This window comes from Salvelinus alpinus, chromosome 2 (genome assembly GCF_045679555.1).
Source record: "Salvelinus alpinus chromosome 2, SLU_Salpinus.1, whole genome shotgun sequence".
Lineage (NCBI taxonomy): Eukaryota > Metazoa > Chordata > Actinopteri > Salmoniformes > Salmonidae > Salvelinus > Salvelinus alpinus.
This window is the reverse complement of record NC_092087.1, coordinates 123,573,616-123,600,230: the sequence shown is the minus strand read 5'-3', so window position 1 is coordinate 123,600,230 and position 26,615 is coordinate 123,573,616. Positions and strand designations below refer to the sequence as shown.

Below are 26,615 nucleotides of genomic sequence, written 5' to 3'. Positions count from 1 at the left end.
TTTAGCAGTCTTGTTTAGTCTTTTGGCTTGGGGGTAGGAGCTGTCGTGCCTTCTTCACAAATGTGTGGGGGTGTACGGACCATGATGGATCTTTAGCGATGTGGACACAGAGGAACTTGAAGCTCTCCACCTGCTCCACTACAGCCCCATTGATGTGGATGGGGGCATGCTCGGCCCTCCGTTTCCTGTAGTCCACAATCAGCTCCTTTGTCTTGCTGACGGTGAGGGAGAGGTTGTTGTCCTGGCACCACGCTGCCAGGTGTCTGCCCTCCTCCCTATAGGCTGCCTCATCATCGTCGTGTCGTCAGCAAACTTGAGGATGGTGTTGGAGTCTTGCGAGGCCACGATGGAGGAGAGAGAGGGAGGCCCAGATTGGAGTGTTTTTCACCCGCGGGATAGGAAAGACAAGTACACGTCAGACACAGGTGCTATTCTTGTGCTTTGTGCTTTGCGCCGCTGGCGTATAATTGGGCACTTCACAGGACAGACTGGCTCGGGTCTTCGCTCAGGTCGGGACGGAGGGGGAAATATGTAGCCGTTTCCCACAGCCTTGGCACAAGGGATTAGGAGAGAGAGCTAAATTTAGGATGAATAAACGGAGTTCAGTCCGTTTGTGGGACGTTTCATCGTGGCCCAAAGCTCACACTGTGGCTGAGCTGAGGTGCGTTTAGGGGGAGGGAGAGAGAGAGAGCGAGAGGGAGCGCTGGAGGGAAAGAGAGAGGAGAGAGAGACCCACCTAGGAGAAGGAGACTTCTGTGTGACTGCTTTGTGTTCTCTGTGAAGAGGTTGAGAGCCCCTAGTCAAGGACTGAAAGTCATTGTGTGTGTGTGTGTGTGTGTGTGTGTGTGTGTGTGTGTGTGTGTGTGTGTGTGTGTGTGTGTGTGTGTGTGTGTGTGTGTGTGTGTGTGTGTGTGTGTGTGTGTGTGTGTGTGTGTGTGTGTGTGTGTGTGTGTGTGTGTTTGTGTGTGTTTGTGTGTGTAGTTGGAGTCAGTCAGTTAATCCAGAAATGTGATATTAAATGGAATATCCCCTTTGACAGTTACATTTTCAGCAGCTCCCAATTACAGTTTTTTTACAATCACTTTGGCACTAACTTCGGAACCTTGGTGTCATTTTTCAAAACTCTAGACACAAAACTCACAACCAATGATCAAAATGCAATTTTTTCAAAACTCTAAAACTTTTTCCAATTGCTTGGATACAATACACATAAAGATAAGATCATTTGTTCATTGAATTAAAATCACCTGTTCAAAATGACACAACTAAACATCAAAGTATTACCATTTCAAAATGCAATTCACACATTACATCTGAGATGACTGTCTATTCATTTCATTACAGTGATCTAACTATCAATTGATACAACTGATCAAAATGATAAGTAACTGTTGCATTACTCTTAATGCATAGTTTTATGAAAACTGACAATTTTCCATGTTTAGATCATGAAAGTTTCAGGATAACGAGATCCATTGACACCAATTTCTGTGGAACATGAACCAATTGGACTACATTATCTATGGATGTAATATTTCATCATCATTCTTTATCAGACACTGTTTCTATGTTCCCATGTACCACTTTTCCAGACCATGTTTTCAGATTTGACATTACTGTACACTCACCGGCCACTTTATTAGGTACACCTATCTAGTACTGGGTAGGACCCCCTTTTGCCTCCACAACAGTCTGAATTATTTACGGTGTTGTATGCCATTCTGTACACCACTGTTTTAAACAGCTGTTATTTGAGCATTTGTAGCCTTTCTGTTAGCTTGAATGAGTCTGGACATTCTCCTCTGACCTCTCTCATTAACAAGGTGTTTTTGCCCACAGAACTGCCGTTCACTGAATGTGTTTTGTTTATCGCACCATTCTCTGTAAACTCTAGAGACTGTAGTGCGTAAAAATCCCAGGAGGGCAGCTGTTTCTGAGATGCTGGAATCACCATGTGTGGCATCAACAATCATACTATGATCAAAGTTCCTTAGATTATGCATCTTGCCTGTTCTAATGTTTGGTCGAACAACATCTAATACTCTACATATTGAGCTGCAGGCAGCCACATGATTTGCTGTTCGAATGTAACCTTCCTTGATGAGCTAAATCAGGTCTGTAGAGCTGATGGCATGACCTATGTCATTGTGTGGGATAATGTCAGGTTCCACCATGCTCAAATGGTGCAAGCATGGTTTCAGGCCCAACCACAATTTACCACCCTGTACTTACCCCCATACTCTCCTTTCCTTAACACGATTGAGGAATTTTTCTCCACATGGAGGTGGAAGGTATATGATAGGCGCCCTCACGAACAAGCCACCCTTCTCCAGGCCATGGATGACGCATGCAATGACATCACGGCAGACCAGTGTCAGGCCTGGATTTGCTAAGCCCGAAGATTCTTCCCAAGATGTTTGGCTAATGAAAACATCCATTGTGATGTGGATGAGTACCTGTGGCCAAATCCACAAGACAGGGTTGATGGAAATACAGGACAGTAATCAATCCTTTGTTTTGCTTTTTACAGTAAGCCAGGTGAGGAACACTGCAGTTGACGTTTTACTGTAGTTTTGTGTGTGTGTGTGTGTGTGTGTGTGTGTGTGTGTGTGTGTGTGTGTGTGTGTGTGTGTGTGTGTGTGTGTGTGTGTGTGTGTGTGTGTGTGTGTGTGTGTGTGTGTGTGTGTGTGTGTGTGTGTGTGTGTGCATAACACGTACAGTATGTACACCACTGTATGTGCCTGCTTGTCAGTTTCACACTCCAGTCTCTTTGCCGTCCAACACTCTTTTGATCTAGTCATATATTTCCAATGCCTTGCACCGGTCCAACAGCTCTTTCCTGTTTACTTCTCCAATCTAACCACCTGTTATCAGAAGATATATGGCCGCTGAAAGACTTGGTCTGTAGCTGCCTGGCTAGCTCTCTCTCTGTCTCTGTCTCTTTCTCGCTGTCTCTCTCTTCCTCCCTCTTTTTCCTTTCTTCTCTCTCTCTCCCTCTGTCGCTCTCCCTTTTTTCTCTTTCTCTACTCTTTCTCTCTCACTCCCTCCCTCTTTTGCCTTCTCTCTATCTCTCTCTCCCTCCCTCTTTCTCTCTCTCTGTCTCTCTCTCCCTCCCTCTCACTCCATCTCTATCACTCTCCCTTTCTCTCTCTCTCTCTATATATATATAATTATAATTAATGAATGTAATTATATACAGTGGGGAGAACAAGTATTTGATACACTGCCGATTTTGAAGGTTTTCCTACTTCCAAAGCATGTAGACGTCTGTAATTTTTATCATAGGTACACTTCAACTGTGAGAGACGGAATCTAAAACAAAAATCCAGAAAATCACATTGTATGATTTTTAAGTAATTAAATTGCATTTTATTGCGTGACATAAGTATTTGATCACCTACCAACCAGTAAGAATTCCGGCTCTCACAGACCTGTTAGTTTTTCTTTAAGAAGCCCTCCTTTCTCCACTCATTACCTGAATTAACTGCACCTGTTTGAACTTGTTACCTGTATAAAAGACACCTGTACACACACTCAATCAAACAGACTCCAATCTCTCCACAATGGCCAAAACCAGAGAGCTGTGTAAGGACATCAGGGATAAAATTGTAGACCTGCACAAGGCTGGGATGGGCTACAGGACAATAGGCAAGCAGCTTGGTGAGAAGGCAACAACTGTTGGCGCAATTATTAGAAAATGGAAGATGTTCAAGATGACGGTCAATCACCCTCGGTCTGGGGCTCCATGCAAGATCTCACCTCGTGGGGCATCAATGATCATAAGGAAGGTGAGGGATCAGCCCAGAACTACACGGCAGGACCTGGTCAATGACCTGAAGAGAGCTGGGACCACAGTCTCAAAGAAAACCATTAGTAACACACTACGCTGTCATGGATTGAAATCCTGCAGCGCACGCAAGGTCCCCCTGCTCAAGCCAGCGCATGTCCAGGCCCGTCTGAAGTTTGCCAATGACCATCTGGATGATCCAGAGGAGGAATGGGAGAAGGTCATGTGGTCTGATGAGACAAAAATAGAGCTTTTTGGTCTAAACTCCACTCGCCGTGTTTGGAGGAAGAAGAAGGTTGAGTACAACCCCAAGAACACCCTCCCAACCGTGAAGCATGGAGGTGGAAACATAATTCTTTGGGGATGCTTTTCTGCAAAGGGGACAGGACGACTGCACCGTATTGAGGGGAGGATGGATGGGGCCATGTATCGCGAGATCTTGGCCAAAAACCTCCTTCCCTCAGTAAGAGCATTGAAGATGGGTCGTGGCTGGGTCTTCCAGCATGACAACGACCCGAAACACACAGCCAGGGAAACTAAGGAGTGGCTCCGTAAGAAGCATCTCAAGGTCCTGGAGTGGCCTAGCCAGTCTCCAGACCTGAACCCAATAGAAAATCTTTGGAGGGAGCTGAACGTCCGTATTGCCCACCGACAGCCCCGAAACCTGAAGGATCTGGAGAAGGTATGTATGGAGGAGTGGGCCAAAATCCCTGCTGCAGTGTGTGCAAACCTGGTCAATAACTACAGGAAACGTATGATCTTTGTAATTGCAAACAAAGGTTTCTGTACCAAATATTAAGTTCTGCTTTTCTGATGTATCAAATACTTATGTCATGCAATAAAATGCAAATTAATTACTTAAAAATCATACAATGTGATTTTCTGGATTTTTGTTTTAGATTCCGTCTCTCACAGTTGAAGTGTACCTATGATAAAAATTACAGACCTCTACATGCTTTGTAAGTAGGAAAACCTTCAAAATCGGCAGTGTATCAAATACTTGTTCTCCCCACTGTATATATATAATTACAGGCCTCCTGTTCAACTCCCTCAAGGTCTTCTCAGGCTGAGGGGGAGTCTCAGGTTTTTGCCTTCAACATCAATAGTTAGTGCTATGGCTTGTTTTGCACAATGGCTTGCAGAGTGAAGACTGTCAAGGTTTCATAGAAATGTCCTTTTGGATTTGATAAATAATACGCTTTTTATTGAAGGAAGGTACATCTCTTTGTCCGAGAACACAATGTGTAAACTGTTTTTAGTTTGCAGGGCGATCGCAGTGGATAGACATTATACAGAGTTGAAGGTTGGTTGGAGAAATTGTATTGTTGTGCCAGTGACCTCTGAGTATATTATGAAATAGCAGGGTTACATTTACAGCTACACCTCAGATAATGTGGTTAACAGGATATACAATACATACCCATACATTAATAGGGTTCTGTGTTTTTCCTGATCAGGTCAAAGGTTCAGGACCATACCCATATAGGCTACAGGTACAATACTCTAGAGCAGCGATCATGAACTAGATTCAGCCTCGGGTCGATTTGTCTTGAGCAGATGGTCGGGGGGCCTGAACATAATTACAAATCATTTGTAGACTGCAAATTGATCGCAAGAAGCCCAAACATATATAATATTTGACTAAAACATAATCATTTCAAACCTTGCTTACATTTGTATACGATCACATATACTGAGTGTACAAAACATTAGGAACAGCGTCCTAATGCTGCCTCAATTCGTTTCTCTCTCTGTCTCTCACTCCCTCCCTCTTTCCCCCTTCTCTCTCTCTCTCTCTCTCTCACTTTCTCTCTCTCTGTCTCTCTCTCTGTCTCTCTCCCTCCCTCTTTCTCCCTTCTTCTCTCTCACTCTCTCTCTGTCTCTCTCTCCCTCCCTCTTTCTCCCTTCTTCTCTCTCACTCCTCTCTGTCACTCTCCCTTTCTCTCTCTCTCTCTCTCTATATATATATATATATAATTATAATTGGACTCAGGTGTCGGAAGCGTTCCACAGGGATGCTGGTCCATGTTGACTCCAATGCTTCCCACTGTTGTGTGAAGTTGGCTGGATGTCCTTTGGGTGGTGGACCATTCTTGAAACACACGGGAAACTGTTGAGCGTGAAAAACCCCTGCAGTGTTATAGTTCTTGACACAAACCGGTGCTCCTGGTACATACCCTGTTCAAAGGCACTTCAGTCTTTTGTCTTGCCCGTTCACCCTCTGAATGGCACACATAGACAATCTGTGTCTCAATTGTATCAAGGCTTAAAAAAATCCTTCTTTAACCTGTCTCCTCCCTTTCACATACACTGATTGAAGTGGATTTAACAAGTGACATCAATAAGGAATCATAGCTTTCACCTGGATTCACCTGGTCAGTCTATGTCATGGAGAGAGCAGGTGTTCCTAATGTTTTGTACACTCAGTGTATATCTCTCTATTATGCGTGGGAATACTTTGGAACAGATTTCCAAAATTAAAATCATATATAATCACATATATGAATGTTTTTTGCTCAGAAACCTTGGAGGTCCAAATAAAATCACCCGCAGGCCAAATTCGGCAGGTGGGGAATCCTAGTTAACTCTGGTCTGACATATAAAACCACAAACGACCTCTGTATGACGTGTCTCATGCCACTTCCCTGGTATCCTATCCTCCTTTGCTATAGGTAGCATTGGTTAGCGGACCAGGTGTCCTTCTATGCCATTGTAATAGCAATAGCTCCTCTCCAGCCTCCAGCCGAACCCTTGGTTAGTGTTAATGAACAACGGTTCAGTAAACAGCAGTCCTGTCTGTCTGTCAGCACACGGCTTCTCATCACTACCTCGTCAGCCTGGAACGGCCCTGAACCTGGCTTCTCACACAGTGGTTCACACCGTTAATTATAATCCGGCTGTCTCTCTCTCTGTCGTTCTTTCTCGTTTCCGTCTCTTTCCTTTCTTGTTTTGCTCTTAATGGAGAGCGAATATTCAGCTAATCCGAGGCCCACTCCACCTACAGGTCAAATGCATTAGTTTACGCACAGCTAGGGGCTAGAGACTTTTGAGGATGGTGGTCTTGTGAGGATTTGTGTGTGTGTGTGATGTATCGCTGGTGCTCATCCCAATTACCCAGCCAATCTTTCTATTACAGATGATCCAATTTCACCCTCTCTCTTCTCTCTCTGGCTTTCCCCCTCAATCGGATTACATCTGATGGGGATGGGCAGGAAGAGGTTTGAGGAAAGATCTTAAGTTCAGGTACAATATCCCTTTCAGAAATAGACTGACAAAAACACTACTTTCCATTAAACCCTCATTTATAAAGGTTGGCCTCAAAAGTATTTTGCAGGAGATACATGTTCAAGATAGCAGCTGGCATTCTCAACCGTGTCCTATGACCATATTCCCAACTCTGCCCCACTTTTAATTTGAACTATATTGTCTTATAATGAAATAGACCCGAAATAACCCTGTTTTTTTTGTGGAAAGGATAAAATGCAATCTCTGTCAGGAGTCTCATTTCCCCTCCACGCCCTTGGGAGCGCGGGCAGAGCGTACGGGGCACACACCAGGGGCGCTGACATCCCTTCCCGCTGCCTCTCCTTCTGGGCTTGTGGTCTGGCCACGTGGCTCAAAGTTTGTTCTGATTCCAAGCATGGAAACTCTGAGAATGTTGGCTGAGCACGAGGCTAATTTCAGTACCGTTACAGGGCTGAGGGCTCTCTCTCTCTCTCTCTCTCTCTCTCTCTCTCTCTCTCTCTCTCTCTCTCTCTCTCTCTCTCTCTCTCTCTCTCTCTCTCTCTCTCTCTCTCTCTCTCTCTCTCTCTCTCTCAATTTTTTTTTTCAATTCAAGGGGCTTTATTGGCATGGGAAACATGTGTTAACATTGCCAAAGCAAGTGAGGTAGGTAATATACAAAAGTCAAATAAACAATAAAAATGAACAGTAAACATTACACATACAGAAGTTTCAAAACAATAAAGACATTACAAATGTCATATTATATATATGCAGTGTTGTAACAATGTACAAATGGTTAAAGCACACAAGTTAAAATAAATAAACATAAATATGGGTTGTATTTACAGTGGTGTTTGTTCTTCACTGGTTGCCCTTTTCTTGTGGCAACAGGTCACAAATCTTGCTGCTGTGATGGCACACTGTGGAATTTCACCCAGTAGATATGGGAGTTTATCAAAATTGGATTTGTTTTCGAATTCTTTGTGGATCTGTGTAATCTGAGGGAAATATGTCTCTCTAATATGGTCATACATTGGGCAGGAGGTTAGGAAGTGCAGCTCAGTTTCCACCTCATTTTGTGGGCAGTGTGCACATAGCCTGTCTTCTCTTGAGAGCCATGTCTGCCTACGGCGGCCTTTCTCAATAGCAAGGCTATGCTCACTGAGTCTGTACATAGTCAAAGCTTTCCTTAAGTTTGGGTCAGTCACAGTGGTCAGGTATTCTGCCACTGTGTACTCTCTGTTTAGGGCCAAATAGCATTCTAGTTTGCTCTGTTTTTTTGTTAATTCTTTCCAATGTGTCAAGTAATTATCTTTTTGTTTTCTCATGATTTGGTTGGGTCTAATTGTGCTGTTGTCCTGGGGCTCTGTGGGGTCTCTCTCTCTCTCTGCACTCAACTGTAAGATGGCTGGCCTATTTTTCTACCTTTAACTGAGGATGTTCTGAATCAAGTACAGAGTTAGTTGTGGTCAGAAAGAGGGTGGCAGGGTTACTGGAAAACTACCATCAAAGCGTTCAGGATTGACAGCATTTACTGCCATTGATTTCAGACCCCTTGTCTAGAGTGCCAACCTTCTCACACTAAGAGAGTGAAACGTGATACTGGTTTCGTTTCTCACAGTATTTAAGTAATGCACTACGATAGGAAGGGCTGGCTTGGTTTCATTGCAGTAGATACACACAGCGACTAAATAGATATTCCTCGACTTAATGCCGTTAAATTAGGAGCGGAGATGCAGAGAAACTCAAACCACTGCACTTTTTTCCCTTCTCCACTTCAGTGTTTATTTCAGCGTTTCTCTCGCGTTCTTTCATCCCATGGGCTCATTGTGTTCTTTCATCCCATGGGCTCATTGTGTTCTTTCATCCCATGGGCTCATTGCGTTCTTTCATCCCATGGGCTCATTGTGTTCTTTCATCCCATGGGCTCATTGCGTTCTTTCATCCCATGGGCTCATTGTGTTCTTTCATCCCATGGGCTCATTGCGTTCTTTCATCCCATGGGCTCATTGTGTTCTTTCATCCCATGGGCTCATTGTGTTCTTTCATCCCATGGGCTCATTGCGTTCTTTCATCCCATGGGCTCATTGCGTTCTTTCATCCCATGGGCTCATTGCGTTCTTTCATCCCATGGGCTCATTGCGTTCTTTCATCCCATGGGCTCATTGCGTTCTTTCATCCCATGGGCTCATTGCGTTCTTTCATCCCATGGGCTTATTGCGTTCTTTCATCCCATGGGCTCATTGCGTTCTTTCATCCCATGGGCTCATTGTGTTCTTTCATCCCATGGGCTCATTGCGTTCTTTCATCCCATGGGCTCATTGTGTTCTTTCATCCCATGGGCTCATTGTGTTCTTTCATCCCATGGGCTCATGGCGTTCTTTCATCCCATGGGCTCATGCATTCTTTCATCCCATGGGCTCATTGCGTTCTTTCATCCCATGGGCTCATGTGTTCTTTCATCCCATGGGCTCATTGCGTTCTTTCATCCCATGGGCTCATGGCGTTCTTTCATCCCATGGGCTCATGCATTCTTTCATCCCATGGGCTCATTGCGTTCTTTCATCCCATGGGCTCATGTGTTCTTTCATCCCATGGGCTCACTGCGTTCTTTCATCCCATGGGCTCATGTGTTCTTTCATCCCATGGGCTCATGCGTTCTTTCATCCCATGGGCTCATTGCGTTCTTTCATCCCATGTGCTCATTGTGTTCTTTCATCCCATGGGCTCATTGCGTTCTTTCATCCCATGGGCTCATGTGTTCTTTCATCCCATGGGCTCATGCGTTCTTTCATCCCATGGGCTCATTGCGTTCTTTCATCCCATGGGCTCATGCGTTCTTTCATCCCATGGGCTCATTGTGTTCTTTCATCCCATGGGCTCATGCGTTCTTTCATCCCATGGGCTCATTATGTTCTTTCATCCCATGGGCTCATTGCGCTCTTTCATCCCATGGGCTCATGCGTTCTTTCATCCCATGGGCTCATTGTGTTCTTTCATCCCATGGGCTCATGCGTTCTTTCATCCCATGGGCTCATGTGTTCTTTCATCCCATGGGCTCATGCGTTCTTTCATCCCATGGGCTCATGTGTTCTTTCATCCCATGGGCTCATTGTGTTCTTTCATCCCATGGGCTCATGCGTTCTTGAGCACCGCGTGAAAGTAGAACAACCACAAGACAGAGTTCACCTGTGTGTTATAATGTACAGATCTAGACCCAAAGATCCATTGATCTTTCCAGTTCCCACGGTTGTGTAATAAAGCCTACAAAAGCGTGCTCATGACTAGCCCCAAAACTACGGCACCAAGCCTTGGGATACAGTAAGCTTGAAATTCCAACCCCTGGTTCCCATTCCCGTTCCAATCCATGGAATGATGATGGTGGGCTTCCTAAGACTTCCATAGCCTTTCCCTGGTGTCTTGTTGCAGGCCAAGGCCGGATCTGGAGTCTGGAAGCTGGAAGAGGAGAGCTGCAGCTGGGAGTGATAGACGTTACCACATCCCAGCACCTGTTGCTTTGGGACTGGGGAGCGTCAAGTGGAACCTACAGGTTTACAACCTAACAACAAGCCCCATTGACTTTACCAGAATATAGCCAATTTCTCCAGCAACTCGAATCCATACATCACCTCACCCCCTTCTGAAATGGGTTAATACATGTTCCATCAAGATACCTGGAGGCACCGAGCTGTGATTTGTCGAGATCGAATGCCAAGGTTCCAATTTATATATAGAGCCGCAACTGTGAATGATTGTGGTTGGAGGGAGCACTAGCTCGCTATTCGCTAACCCCTGTTCCCCGGATCCAGACATCTGTCTCTAGAAACTCGATACCCCGGGCCACTAACGCGTGTCCAGACTTGATTCATGTTGTCCATTCGTTTCCTCAGTCGCTCTGTCTTTCGTGTGGTAGCGCTGGAGTGGTATAGCCTGGTCCCAGATCTGTTTGTGCTGTCTTGCCTAACTCATGGTCAATATCACAAGATAGCACAAACAGATCTGGGACCAGGCGAGTAGTAGTAGGATTAAGAAGGAATAAGGGAAGAACCTGCGTTCTGTTCTGGCAATACTAGACAGGCAAAATATCAATTACTTTTAACCCTTCCCTCCCTCCCCCTTCAGCCCCCTTTTATTTCCTGTCTTGTTTACACCAACATGTCTTGTAATTAGTGGATTAAAGTGAGTTGCTAGAGAGAGAGAGTCCAGGGCTGCGTCTCACATGGCACCCTAATCCCTTTATAGTGCACCACGTTTGACCAGGGCCCAAAAGGCTCTGGTCAAAAGTAGTGCAATGTACAGTATAGGGAGCAGTGTACCATTTGGGCTGCAGCCCAGGAAATAAATGACTTCGCCTCCGCCCACCATTTCAAGCTACAAAGACTCACTATGTTGACATTACACTGAGTAAATCTGACTGCTGCTGATTGTTTAGAGTTCATTTGATTCTCAGTGGAACCATGTGATCATTACCGTGGAAATGGTGGGACCACATGGTTCTTCAGTGTTATGTGGGTCATGAGTTTGTTTCATAAGTGGGGAGCTGCTAAGTGTGTGTGTGTGCGTCTATCTGTGTGTGACTGTGTGTTCTGTCACCTGTGTGGTTCAACCAAGGGTAGCTCCTCTTGAGTCACTCTTCACAGGAAGTGATGCGTGTCCATGCTCTCTCTCTCTCTCTCTCTCTCTCTCTCTCTCTCTCTCTCTCTCTCTCTCTCTCTCTCTCTCTCTCTCTCTCTCTCTCTCTCTCTCTCTCTCTCTCTCCAATTAAAAGGGTATTTATTGACATGGGAAACATATGTTTACATTGCCAAAGCAAGGGAATAAACAATAAACAGAAGTGAGAAGAAACACATTTGACAACATCAACAAAAAACTATTAGAAATTAACAGTAAACATTGCACTCAAAAAGGTTTAAAGAAGATAAAGACATTAAGTGTTATATTATCAGCTATGTACAGTGTTTTACAATGTGCAAATAGTCTCTCTCTCTCTCTCTCTCTCTCTCTCTCTCTCTCTCTCTCTCTCTCTCTCTTTAAAACAAAGCGGACTCTTTAACTTAAATCCCAACTCATTCCCACAACTCCATATATGGCGTGCCTATTATAAGCCACTGTGCATGATATGAAGAGGGGCCTGCTGCAGCTGTGGGCCGTAGCCTTCAATGTTATCCATATTCAAAGCACATTTCCAACACCAACGCCTTGTTATACTGCACCTCGGATTTCGCAAGCAGTGCCGGGTTCACGTGCTAGTCGGAACTGTTGAAGCTAGGGTTCTAAATATCTTTATGCGACCAATAATATTTGATTTGATTTGACTAGGAAACTCCGAAATGTACGTCTTTGCTAACTGGTTGTAGTTATACACGTTCAACCAGTTAGCAAGTCGGACATTTCGGAGTTTCCGTTTTTTCCCGACTGGCATGTGAATGCAGCAATAATGATAAGTCCTCATAGCAGAGTTGGTGTAGGGATAGAATTCGTAGAGATACTCACTGACAATAGAGGAAAAGAAACATGTTCTGTGTGTCTCTTTTTTTTCCCGACCTGACTCTAATAGTGGTCCAGAGCCTCACAGCCTTATCCAATCAGAACGCTTCAGAACACTCACACTCATTCTCTCTAGGCTGGTTACCAAGGAGACAGTTAGGTCTGAGAAGTAGTAGCTACAGCCATAGTCCCAGTCGGTATGAGATAGAACGTTGCGGCCTGTGGGGAAAACAACCTGTGGTTACCTAGGTTACCCCATTGGCTCACAGCAAATACTTGACCTTTTTCAGATGCAATTTTCTCGTTGTCTGCTTGTTTTAGTCAATTACAAAACGACATTTTAGAAAAGTACAAGGTGTCTAAAGATGACTTTTCAACATTGCCTGCTCCCGAATGTTCTCACTACTGAGAAAAACATACTATTGTAGGGTTTCCCTCTCGCCACTTTTCGTGATGGTGCTAGCAGCCACATGAGTGAGTGGACTATGCAGCTACACGTAATGAGTGATGTTACAAACTGACTTCATCAAGCAAGTTAAAAGTCTTACCTGTGATGAAATGTTTCCCACAGACATAGGTACGTGTGGCCTACTTGGACACGGGGATCCCGCATTTCCCACTCTCCAACGCCAATTAGCCTGAAGCCACAGCACAGGGCTCTTATAGCAGGCTCTATTTCCTTACGTGGGAGCATTGTGAACCGTAGGTCGGGATTTTTTTTAACCTGGTTACATTAAACAGCGCAGCTGCTTTTCTGCATGTTTTGTTATTTCTGTATAACAAAAAAATCGACAACAAAGTTGCCTCATATATAATGGGGGTAAATTGTTCGGCGTGGGCGAGGAGAATTTCTCATTATTACGTGAATACCGACTGGGACTATTGTTCTGAATGAGGCTGCGTTTTTGTATTCTTTTTTATTCTCCACCCCATATCGTCCTGGGATTTGTATTCCCACCTGTTTTGGTGGTGCCGGAATTAGCACCCTCGCACCTGTTTGGAGAGACAACATTTGTCTGTGGTCCCACATTTCCCGATGGGATGGGGATGGGGAAAATGCGTCTCCGAGAGCCAGGTGTCTGTCCAGGGGGAGGAGGAGAGATGGGGAGAAGAAAGGGAGAGTTCTGGGTATTTTAGAGTGAGGGAAGAGGAACGGCAATCGGCTGCGATTTTTAAAAACATTTACAAGTTTTGAATTTGGTCCAGCTAGGCCAACTAGGATCATTTGGATCGAACCACTAATAAACAGAGTGGAGATAGTTAACTTGATTCAGTATGTTGAATGAGGAAATTAGGCAACTCAGTAAACACTTTGTTCAATTGAAGCAGACAACAGCTGGATTATGTTTTGTACGGTTTTAGTGATTCTAACCCTCAATTTATAACGCCTACACAGCAGCACAGTAACTTCACAGTAACTGTCAAAGTACCTCTTACGTTCCTTCTTCCTCCTTACCTCTTTAGGCTTTGTTTACATACTTTTACTGCGAGACAGTAACTCCTAGTTGTAAGATACTAACTCCCATTGCTACCTATTAGCTACCGCTACCTACTTCTCCCTTGCAGCTACATTTTGATTCAGAAAAAGTTTGAGCCCACCCTTTATGTTAAGCTGGTATCCGTTTTTTGGCTCAAGCATTCAAACTACCAACGTTGCTTTCAGTTCAGAGTGGACCACCACTCAGCAGCTTACCCACCGGAAGACCAACCCCTCCACTGGGACAAGGCATATAGAGTTTTTCCCTGTGAGAGCAAAACCAAACTGAACTGAGCTGCGATCCCAGTCAGGGAAGACAAAGCATACAAATAGAATACCGCCGGCCCACCCGTCACTGTTTCACTGAAGCTGGAGACTCATATCTTCCTCTGTAACTTTAAGCACCAGCTGTCAGAGCAGCTCACAGATCACTGCACCTGTACATAGCCCATCTGTAAATAGCCCATCCAACTACCTCATCCCCATACTGTTATTTTTTTGCTCCTTTGCACCCCAGTATCTCTACTTGCACACTCATCTTCTGCACATCTATCACTCCAGTGTTTAATTGCTAAATTGTAATTATTTCGCCACTATGGCCTATTTATTGCCTTACCTCCCTTATCTTACCTCATTTGCACACACTGGATATATACTTTTCTATTGTGTTATTGACTGTATGTTTGTTTATTCCATGTGTAACTTGGTGGTTGTTGTTTGTGTCGCACTGCTTTGCTTTATCTTGGCCAGGTCGCAGTTGCAAATGAGAACTTGTTCTCAACTGGCCTACCTGGTTAAATAAAGATGGGGGAAAAAAGAATAAAAAAATCACAGACCCATTGATTTGAATGGGAATTTCTGTTCTAGTAAATCTATTTCTATGAGAAAGAGAACCCCAGCGGAGTTTAGTTTCTGGAAAAACCCAGTCAACATGGGGCTGTGTGTATACGTATGCTGACCCAGACACAGAGAGAGAACTGGGTTTGGACCAGTCCCTCGTTCCCGTTCTGCTAGATTGTTTATTCGCCTGGTTCCTCTGGGTCTTTACCCTGCCCCGATATACACCAGATTTATGGTGTGGTCTCTCTCTCTTTCTCGCTCTGTTTTTCTGTGTCTCTTTCTCTGTCACACACACCTGCATACATAAGCACGCAGGAACACACGCAGGAACACACGCAGGAACACACGTACGCACACACACACACACGCACCCACGCACGCACACACACACACACACACACACGCACGCACGCACGCACGCACGCACGCACGCACGCACGCACGCACGCACGCACGCACGCACGCACGCACGCACGCACGCACGCACGCACGCACACACACACACACACACACACACACGCACGCACGCACGCACGCACACACACACACACACACACACACACACACACACACACACACACACACACACAATAAATACTTTATTTGAATCCACCAATCAAATTTACATTAAAAAAGGATCCAAACATTTCAAAGGTTCCTGTATGCATGGCACTCAAGGGTATGTACAGCATCTCCTTCTCCAAACAGCTATGCTTCCCAGGACCGCTGAAACAGAGCAGTATCCAGCCTACTGCTTTGCCCTAGTTTTTGTCAGGCCTGCAATCTGGAGGCCACACACTGCAAGGCTGTGTACGTGGCAGAGACTGCCAAATATCAGCTCCAGCAGCTTGCACCTCCACCCGAGGCTGTCCAAGCGTGCCGTGAGGGGCTGGTATTTAAGCAGCTTGTCGGCAAAGTCCTGTTCCATGTAGCCGTCAAATGAGCAGCCCACTTACAAACACACATGCACGCACGCACGCACACACACAAACACACACACACGCACACACACATTTCCCTTATCTTTTTCTCTCTATCTTTTCTTTCTCATTCTCTCTCTTCTCTTCTTACAGTACATATGCTGCAGACAGTATAGGCTTCTTCACCCACAGTATAGGCTTCTTCACCCACAGTATAGGCTTCTTCACCCACAGTATAGGCTTCTTCACCCACAGTATAGGCTTCTTCACCCACAGTATAGGCTTCTTCACCCACAGTATAGGCTTCTTCACCCACAGTATAGGCTTCTTCACCCACAGTATAGGCTTCTTCACCCACAGTATAGGCTTCTTCACCCACAGTATAGGCTTCTTCACCCACAGTATAGGCTTCTTCACCCACAGCCCCATTTACGTTTCCTAATCCCTAAACCCCACCCTTTTGCATGATTTATTTAGGGGTTGAAATTGGATAAACACAATATGGCCGACACCGCCTGGCATCTCTGACCTCTGCAGTTTGTGTGTGTGTGTGGAAAAAGTCCCCCTGTGTGTGTGTGTGTGTGCAGTTCCCTCTAACCCCGGTGTCAGCACTTCTCCTCCCTTAGTACCACGGCGTTTTTATGAATAAATCGACTTACATTAACTCCTCTCCACCACGAGCAGCAAAACACCATGCAGCGTTTGTCCTTGTCCGACTGGGAATTTAAAATGTGTCCGAGCTTTGATATGATATAATCTCTGATGCTGTGATCGGAGTGGCGGGGAATTTTAAATACTGAGCCCAGCTGTTTCTTTCAATGAAATTCAATGAAATGAAACACTATTGAATTCCTCAGTGAGCTGTATTGAGAAGAAGTACATTTGTAAATGTTTGCCAAATATTTCTCTCCCTCTTAATACATTTTCTTTTTTTTAAATGCTCTGTGTGTTGCTCTTTACAGATGCAGATTCTTGACAAGTTCCCAATCGAGGGAGGGCAGAAAGATCCCAAGAAGAGAATCATCCCATTTCTCCCAGGTGAGTCTCCATCATTTCTCCCTGTCCAGTCTCCATCATTTCTCCCAGGTCAGTCTCCATCATTTCTCCCAGGTCAGTCTCCATCATTTCTCCCAGATCAGTCTCCATCATTTCTCCCAGGTCAGTCTCCCATCATTTCTCCCAGGTCAGTCTCCATCATTTCTCCCAGGTCAGTCTCCATCATTTCTCCCAGGTCAGTCTCCATAATTTCTCCCAGGTCAGTCTCCATCATTTTTCTCTCCCTCTCCTTTTCTTCTTTTCTCCACACGTATAAAGTCTTTCACCCGACGATAAGCCTCTGTCAACCTCATTTCCCTTAACATCGAACCCGACCAACAGTCTAATCGATCCCTTGTCATAGATGGCCATAAGATCTAATGACATGACATTATCCATAGGGATTTATTGGGGTTTATAAGGAAGTAAAGTCTGACTTGAGGCAGACAGACACCGCCATGACAGTAAAGTCACCGATAGCGCTGACTCGGAAAGAAGTTACCTGTGTGTGTCAGTATCCTGCTCGTATCGACGCCCCTCCTAGTGTCGTTCATACATTATTCATCTGTCGGTCCATCCAGTTGACTGTCTCTCTGAGGTGCAGCAGCAGGCAGGTGCTGACAGTGTGTGTTTGTCTGATGTGGGAGTGAAAGACACAAAATGGAAAAAGAGATTGAGGAAGAGATGGTAGAACAGAGAGCGAGACAACACTCCTGCTGTGTGAGTGAGAGGCTTCTGTCTGTTTACTGTTTATGTTGGTTAGGCTGTCTTAGAGCCTGATGGAGACCACATGCTCTCTTAGAGCCTGATGGAGACCACATGCTCTCTTAGAGCCTGATGGAGACCACATGCTCTCTTAGAGCCTGATGGAGACCACATGCTCTCTTAAAGCCTGATGGAGACCACATGCTCTCTTAGAGCCTGATGGAGACCACATGCTCTCTTAAAGCCTGATGGAGACCACATGCTCTCTTAGAGCCTGATGGAGACCACATGCTCTCTTAGAGCCTGATGGAGACCACATGCTCTCTTAGAGCCTGATGGAGACCACATGCTCTCTTAGAGCCTGATGGAGACCACATGCTCTCTTAGAGCCTGATGGAGACCACATGCTCTCTTAGAGCCTGATGGAGACCACATGCTCTCTTAAAGCCTGATGGAGACCACATGGTCTCTTAGAGCCTGATGGAGACCACATGCTCTCTTAGAGCCTGATGGAGGCCACATGCTCTCTTAGAGCCTGATGGAGACCACATGCTCTCTTAGAGCCTGATGGAGACCACATGCTCTCTTAAAGCCTGATGGAGACCACATGCTCTCTTAGAGCCTGATGGAGACCACATGCTCTCTTAAAGCCTGATGGAGACCACATGCTCTCTTAGAGCCTGATGGAGACCACATGCTCTCTTAGAGCCTGATGGAGACCACATTATCTCTTAGAGCCTGATGGAGACCACATTATCTCTTAGAGCCTGATGGAGACCACATGCTCTCTTAGAGCCTGATGGAGACCACATTATCTCTTAGAGCCTGATGGAGACCACATTATCTCTTAGAGCCTGATGGAGACCACATTATCTCTTAGAGCCTGATGGAGACCACATGCTCTCTTAGAGCCTGATGGAGACCACATGCTCTGTTAGAGCCTGATGGAGACCACATTATCTCTTAGAGCATGATGGAGACCACATGCTCTTTTAGAGCCTGATGGAGACCACATGCTCTGTTAGAGCCTGATGGAGACCACATTATCTCTTAGAGCATGATGGAGACCACATGCTTTCTTAGAGCCTGATGGAGACCACATGCTCTCAGCCCTTTCCCTACCTATGCCTGGCCAGACTCATTGCTCCGGCCAAACGCTACACCCCGAATGTTTGTTTCTTCTCAACAACGAGTCTGGTATTGACTTCCTCCACGACCCTTCTAGAACGCGAACACATTCGGGCCGTCTGATTGGTCCTGTGGCAACCCAGGGGAGTCAGAGGTGAAACTCACAATAAAATAAGACAGAGGGAGACTGCCTTGCGGTGCTCAAACCAAAGTTGTTCTTTAATAAAGGTTGGGGGGAAATACAACTGAATGGTCTCTCCGGTAACGGGTGGCTCACTGTGTCCGGCGGGGCGGCTCCTCAGACCGCCTGTGTTAATGAACAAAAGAGAGAGAGAACGATGAGTCCGGGGTTTCAATACATGCTCTCAACTTGCGCCGGGTGGCGTGCTGCCCGGGAATGGGTCCTGAGAGAGAGTCAAACGAGGTGCTTCTCATTCTCACTCCGGTTCTTCTGAGGACTAGGTGTACCCTCTGCCTGTCTGCCCAAGCCCCCGAGTGACTGCACCTCTACTTATACCCATTTGGAGTAACGAGGGCCAGGTGGGACCAATTCCAGGTGCCAATTGGTTGCAGCACCTGGACTGGGTAATATTGGTGTTGATTCACCAGCCCCAGTTGGTGCCTGTAGAGCTGTCCATGGTGCTGACTCACCTTGGCCTGGCAAGCCCTCTGGAGCTGACCACGGTCCTGCTCCTTCATTTGTAGCTCGCTGCTGGCCCCCTTGGTTGCCACAGTCCCAGAAACCGATGGGTTGGGCCCGAGCCAGAACACATGTAGGTAAAAAGATGTTTTGAATATTGGTCATTGGTTTTGATACTCTGGTTAGAGATGATCCATTCGCTTATGACTTTGTTTGGTACAACACCGCTCGTCGCCGCAAACGACTCTATGATGGCAGATTCAAGCTGAGGTATGTAGCCAACACATAGCACTGGGAGAATTCAGAGTCGTCAGGCAATCCCCACCCCGCCAACCCACCTCACATTAAGCCACCCGGATGTCAACCAAAACATCCACCTCTATCTGTTTACATACCTTTTGTAACATTTATTTTGACCGGATAGTCTCATTGAGATAACATTTCTTTTGCAAGAGATACCTGTTCAGGAAGTAGTCAGCAGCGTTACAAAATGAGTCACACCGAATACAATATCTTCGTCTAAGTTCCAGATGTGGAAATGTGTCCATGGCAACTTCTTTGAAATAGTCACCCATAGGATTCACTCAATTACACACAATGTTAGCAGCTGGCCATCAAAGACTTGGGTTAGGTATTGCAAGTCAGCGTTATGGTTGAAGATTGCCTGTTGTTTACATGATCGTCTCTGATCTAAGAAACTCCAGTACTGCACTATTACCCCTCTGCTATTCATCATTCAAAGTATTGCTGGCAATCAGAACGCATGCAGTCTGTCCCCAGCTCACCCTCTCGTCTTCTGTGTCTTCAGTTCACAAGAAGGGTAATTTGATCACTTCCTGTGGGACTGTAGTGACCGTGGCATACCCTGGAGTAGGGGGCGTTCTGATTGGCTGGTGCCATTTTTCTTTGAAGTCACTGAGTTAGACTAGATACATAACCTCCAAGCGCTTAAATCCCATTTGATATGTTAAGAGGGCAAGTCACAGTTAGAGGTCCACGCGGGACAAGACCGTTCACTAGGAGAGTATGAGAGGGAGATTGTAGTGGATCAGAAGTCTTTCATGTGTTACTGACATCTAGTGTTAGCCTGTGGTAATACACAAACAAACCGAAGGGTTGCCCACTGCTACAAGACAGGATTGTACTGGTCTTTCATTTATTACGGTTTTACACTCTCTAACATCTAAAATGTGTCCCTTCTCATCTATTCTCTCTCTCTCTCTCTCTCTCTCATTTCCTCCCTCCCTCAGGTAAAATCCTGTTCAGGCGGAGTCATGTGCGTGATGTGGCCATGAAGAGGCTACGTTTCATCGATGACTACTGCAGGGTGAGCGAGGAGGCATTACGGTCAAAACACAAACACACACGCACGCACGCACGCACGCACGCACGCACGCACGCACGCACGCACGCACGCACGCACGCACGCACACACACACACACACACACACACACACACACACACACACACACACACACACACACACACACACACACACACACACACACACACACACACACATCCTGTCCCACTTGGGGTCCCCCCTGTCACATGTTAGGGGTCAGAGGTCAGGGGTGACAGATGGTAACCTGACACACGTGTCAGCGACACCTCAGGCGTGACGGGTGTTGTAGGGACATGTGTTGAGTGAGGGGGGTTTCCAGTTTGCACCACAATAATATGGTGTTGTTTGCACATTTCTGTGCAAATACGTGATGCAATACAGTCTTGTCTCTTAACTCATCTTATCGCAGAGTTTTAAAAGTATACGTTTTTGCTATGTTCAGGGGCAGTTGCCAAGCTAGCAAACCTACAACGGTCCATCTGAGGAAATGTGTTTCGAATACTTAGCTAGTCTGAAAACACATTGTCATACTTACTGGTCTCTAAGGCTTTGGTTTATTCTGGTCATGAAGTTTTAGAAAGAGATTTGACCTAGTTCTGTTTAGTTTAGAACACACAAGAACACTTCTGAGTGCCCAACAAAAGATAGACTTTAAAAAGCTACCCACTCTTTCAAAAGCCAGATGAAGGCTATGCCCTCAGCTGAGTATTTAATTTAATGAAAGTTTTCTACAACTCCCCCCAAAAATTAAGCCTTTGGTCATTCAACAGTCTGACTTCAAAAAAGCTCTTATCGTTTCCCCTTTGTTAAGCTTCTCTCTCTCTCTCTCTCTCTCTCTCTCTCTCTCTCTCTCTCTCTCTCTCTCTCTCTCTCTCTCTCTCTCTCTCTCTCTCTCTCTCTCTCTCTCTCTCTCTCTCTCTCTCTCTCTCTCTCTCTCTCTCTCTCTCTCTCTCTCTCTCTCTCTCGCTCTCTCTCTCTCTCTCTCACTCGCTAAAAAGTGAACAGTAAACATTACACTCACACAAGTTCCAAAAGAATAAAGACATTTCAAATGTCATATTATCTCTATATACAGTGTTGTAACGATGGGCAAATAGTTAAAGTAAAAGTTTGTTCTTCACTGGTTGCCCTTTTCTTTTGGCAACAGGTCACACATCTTGCTGCTGTGATTGCACAGATAGATATGAGAGTTTATCTAAATTGGATTTGTTTTCAAATTCTTTGTGGGTCTGTGTAATCTGAGGGAAATATGTGTCTCTAGTATGGTCATACATTTTGCAGGAGGTTAGTAAGTGCAGCTCAGTTTCCACCTAATTTTGTGGGCAGTGTGCACATAGTCTGTCTTCCCTTTTTTTTTACCCTTTTTTCTCCCCAATTTCCTGGTGTCCAATTGGTAGTTACAGTCTTGTCTCATCGCTGCAACTCCTGTACGGACTCAGGAGAGGCGAAGCTCGAGAGCCGTGCGTCCTCCGAAACACAACCCAACCAAGCCGCACTACTTCTTGACACAATGCCTGCTTAACCAGGAAGCTACCCGCACCAACGTGTCGGAGGAAACACCGTACACCTTGTGACCGTGTTAGCATGCACTGTTCCCGGCCCGCCACAGGAGTCGCTAGTGCTCGATGGGACAAGGACATCCCTGCCGGCCAAACCCTCCCCTAACTCGGACAATGCTGGGCCAATTGTGCGCCGCCCCAGGGGTCTCCAGGTCGCGGCCGGCTGCGACAGAGCCTGGACTTGAACCCAGAATCTCTAGTGGCCCCTAGCCTGTCTTCTCTTGAGAGCCAGGTCTGCCTACGGCAACCTTTCTCAATAGCAAGGCTTCTCTCTCTCTCTCTCTCGCTCTCTCGCTCTCTCAAGATTTCAGCTAATAGGGAGATGTATCTGACAAAATAACTACATTATTGCAATCGTTAATCATAAACTATTTACATGATAGAAATGTTGGTACATTTGTGGACAAACTTCTTGCTTACTCAATTTTTAAAGGTTTAAAAAAAGAAAATAGCTCATTATCTTTTTACTTAATATGTCTTAAAATGTGTTTATTTTTGGAGATGTGAAGAGATTGTTCTGCCTGTCTATCACTCATCATCTTCTGATCTGAACTTTACTGTTTACTTACCATTTCCTGTTTGTTGTCACAAGACAAACAACAGAAGGCTAGTGATTACACAGAAGGCCCTCTCAAGGGATTGTGAGAGGCTGGAGCCAAACCATCTGTATCATTAGCTGTCTTTTAATATAATATACACTTCCTCAATAACACATGACCAGAAAATGATCATATGAGTACGGACGGGTATTTGCTCTTATCGTGAACAATGGAATATTATTCAAGTTGTGCACTGTCCCTGTGAAATAAATCCCATGAATATGATATGGATATTGTTCAACGTAAATCTCAAATATAGTACAATATGTCCACTATGTCTACCTTGTCATTGGCTCCTATTGATCTGTTCCTATAGTAGTGTGACTTAGCATGATCATTACAAATGGATGTCCATCCTCAGTGGAATAGGCTGACATATGATCTTCCATTGAATTGGAGCCAAACTCTGGGCTAAGGATTATACTGTTGTGTATTGTAAAGGTAGAACGTCAAATGGATGTTGGAATGCATCCTCCGCAGTTCATCCAAGAGTTACTTTGTGTGGTGCATCGTTGTACTGTATCTTACATGATCTCCCTCCCCTCTCTCTATCTCTCCTTCCCTCCTTCCCCTCTTCCTCCTCTCCCTCTCTTTCCTCCCTCCCTTTCTCTCAGGCTCTGGTCCGTCTCCCTCCTCAGTTGTCTCAGAGTGAGGAGGTGCTGCGCTTCTTTGAGACCAAAGCTGATGACCTCAACCCCCCAGTAGAGTGAGTATCTAACACACACACACACACACACACACACACACACACACACACACACACACACACACACACACACACACACACACACACACACACACACACACACACACACACACACACACACACACACACACACACACACACACACACACACACACACATACTCTCAGTTCAATTCAAGGGGCTTTATTAGCATGGGAAAGCAAGTGAAATGGATAAACAAAAGTAAAATAAACTATAAAAAGTGAACAGTAAATATAAGTAATTGCGAGAAAAAAAAATATATATCAAATTGATCTATATCTACATTTATCAATCTATAATTCTATTTTTTGCTGAAGAACTCAGGAGCCCATGGTCTCTTTATCTCTATCTCTCTCTCTCTCTCTCTCTCTCTCTCTCTCTCTCTCTCTCTCTCCCCAAACTGGGTCAGTATTTCGCCGAGTCTCTTTTTCAAGACTTTCTCATCCTGCTGTGCGGTGTGTCTCAGAGAGACTCAGAGAGGCTGAGGCCTCATTGTTTACGGTGTGGGTCCTTTTGAACAGAGGAAGTGGAGGCCAGGCTTTGATGCCACCAACAGGAGGGTAGAGGGTTCACACACTGAATCATATGGACAGAGTCTGTAGGGCTTGTAGGGCGGCCATGTTCCAAACACTAAAAGGGAACTATGGGGGTGTATACTGAGAAGAAGAGCTTCTAATGTCCTGTATATGTGGTAGATATTGGGCTGTCTATTGTGTGTGTGTGTGTGTGTGTGTGTGTGTGTGTGTGTGTGTGTGTGTGTGTGTGTGTGTGTGTGTGTGTGTGTGTGTGTGTGTGTGTGTGTGTGTGTGTGTGATACTATATCGTTCAACGTCTTCCTACCTTCTACACCTTTCCCATGAACTGTTGGTCCTATTGGGAAGTACTCATGGCATGATTAACAATGTGTAATAAAAAGTGCCTTTGAACAGGGTATGGTAGTAGGTGCCAGGCGCACCGGTTTGTGTCAAGAACTTCAACGCTGCTAGTTTTTCCCCCCACGCTTAACAGTTCCCAGTGTGTTTCAAGAATGGTCCACCACCCAAAGGACATCCAGCCAACTTGACACAACTGTGGAAAGCAATGGAGTCAACATGGGCCAGCATCCCTGTGGGACACACCTTGTAGGGTCCATTCCCTGACGAATTGAGGCTGTTCTGAGGGCAAAAGGTGGGGGGGGGGGGGGGGGGGGTGCAGCTCAATATTAGATCGGTGTTCTTAATGTTTTGTACACTCACTGTACGTGACCAGGTTCCAAAGTACCCTATTTAGAATGTTTTGGTGTGTTCCCTACTCAGCTCTTTTTCCAAGCTACAAAAAGTTCTAGCAAGCCTCTACACATTTGGGAAAAGGGAGAGAGAAGGTAGGTGTGTGTGTGTGTGTGTGTGTGTGTGTGTGTGTGTGTGTGTGTGTGTGTGTGTGTGTGTGTGTGTGTGTGTGTGTGTGTGTGTGTGTGTGTGTGTGTGTGTGTGTGTGTGTGTGTGTGTGTGTGTGTGTGTGTGTGTGTGTGTGTGTGTGGACAACAGTATGTGTGTGTGTGTTGGAAGGACGACAAGTTTCATACTTCTTGGAGATGTTCCTTTCCCCTCTGGGTACCTTTTAATTAGGGGAACGAAAACTGTGCTCTCCAAATTCACATTCGAAAGCTCCAAATCATTTGTAATAGACTGGTAACACACACACACAGGCAAACACACACACACACACATGAGGCACAGACTCCCTTGTTAGACGCTGACAGTTTTTCTCATCCATGTTTCAATTACTCCTCTTATTATTTTCCTCCCTTCCTTGCTTCTCTGCCTCTCCTCTGCCTTGCTACTCTGCCTCACTGCCTTGCTTCTCTGCCTCTCCTCTGCCTCACCTCTGCCTTGCTAAACTGCCTCACCTCTGCCTTGCTTCTCTGCCTCTCCTCTGCCGTGCTACTCTGCCTCACCTCTGCCTTGCTTCTCTGCCTCTCCTCTGCCTCGCTTCTCTGCCTCTCCTCTGCCTTGCTTCTCTGCCTCTCTTCTGCCTTGCTACTCTGCCTCACCTCTGCCTTGCTTCTCTGCCTCACCTCTGCCTTGCTACTCTGCCTCACCTCTGCCTTGCTTCTCTGCCTCACCTCTGCCTTGCTTCGCTGCCTCACCTCTGCCTCGCTTCTCTGCCTCTCCTCTGCCTCGCTTCTCTGCCTCACATCTGCCTTGCTTCTCTGCCTCACCTCTGCCTTGCTTCTCTGCCTCTCCTCTGCCTCGCTTCTCTGCCTCTCCTCTGCCTCGCTTCTCTGCCTCTCCTCTGCCTCTCTTCTACCTAGCTTCACTGCCTCTCCTCTGCCTTGCTTCTCTGCCTCACCTCTGCCTCGCTTCTCTGCCAGTGTCATGCGGTTGTTTAAATCCCTGCTTCTTTCACTGGAGTGAAGAAAGGATGCGAGGAGAAAAGGGATAGAGAGAGAGAAGAGGAGAAGACAGCAGATATAGTGACCTCTGTCTCACAGTGATTTCCTGCTGAGGCTTAATAGAGTCTCTTCCCTTCCTCCTCCCTCTTCCCTCCTCTTTTCTCTCGTTCTGTCCATCCCCAGCTCATAAATTCAAGTCTGCTTCAAATGACATGACAGCTCAAGGTTAGAGACACTATTGCCAAAGTGGTTAGGATTCGATCAACAGCCTCTCTCTCTCTTTCTCCCTCTCTTTCTCCCGTCTCCCCCCCCTAGCTGTATCTTTCACTGTCTTCCTATAGCTCCATTCATCGCTCTCTCCATCTTTCTCTCACTTCATTGTCTCTCTCGCGCTCTCTCTCACTCTCTCGCGCTCTCTCTCTCTCTCCCGATGCTACCTCCCTCCTTCTTTGTATTCTCTATGACATGAGTGGTGCGGTCTATTTTGGTATGTAAAGACAACACATTAATCATGTAGTCCAGAGACTAGTCGGAGAAGATGAAGTCACATATCTCCATCAATAATACACACATGCACCCTGTGCCCTCAGTGCTCTCTCTCTCTCTCTCTCTCTCTCTCTCTCTCTCTCTCTCTCTCTCTCTCTCTCTCTCTCTCTCTCTCTCTCTCTCTCTCTCTCTCTCTCTCTCTCTCTCTCTCTCTCTCTCTCTCTCTCTCTCTCTCTCTCTCTCTCTCTCTCTCTCTCTCTCTCTCTCTCTCTCTCTCTCTCTC

The 26,615-nt window shown here is 45.8% G+C and overlaps 1 protein-coding gene across 4 annotated transcripts in view; it reads left to right on the top strand.

The window, feature by feature from the left end:
- Positions 1–26,615, top strand: part of LOC139568651 (SH3 and PX domain-containing protein 2A-like) — a 131,986-nt gene that overhangs the window by 21,163 nt on the left and 84,208 nt on the right. For all 4 annotated transcript variants that reach the window (XM_071390625.1, XM_071390623.1, XM_071390622.1 and 1 more), the window contains 3 exons: positions 16,699–16,774; positions 20,495–20,571; positions 23,363–23,454. In XM_071390625.1, the coding sequence (XP_071246726.1) occupies positions 16,699–16,774; positions 20,495–20,571; positions 23,363–23,454 (245 nt within the window). The remainder of the gene's footprint in view (positions 1–16,698; positions 16,775–20,494; positions 20,572–23,362; positions 23,455–26,615) is intronic.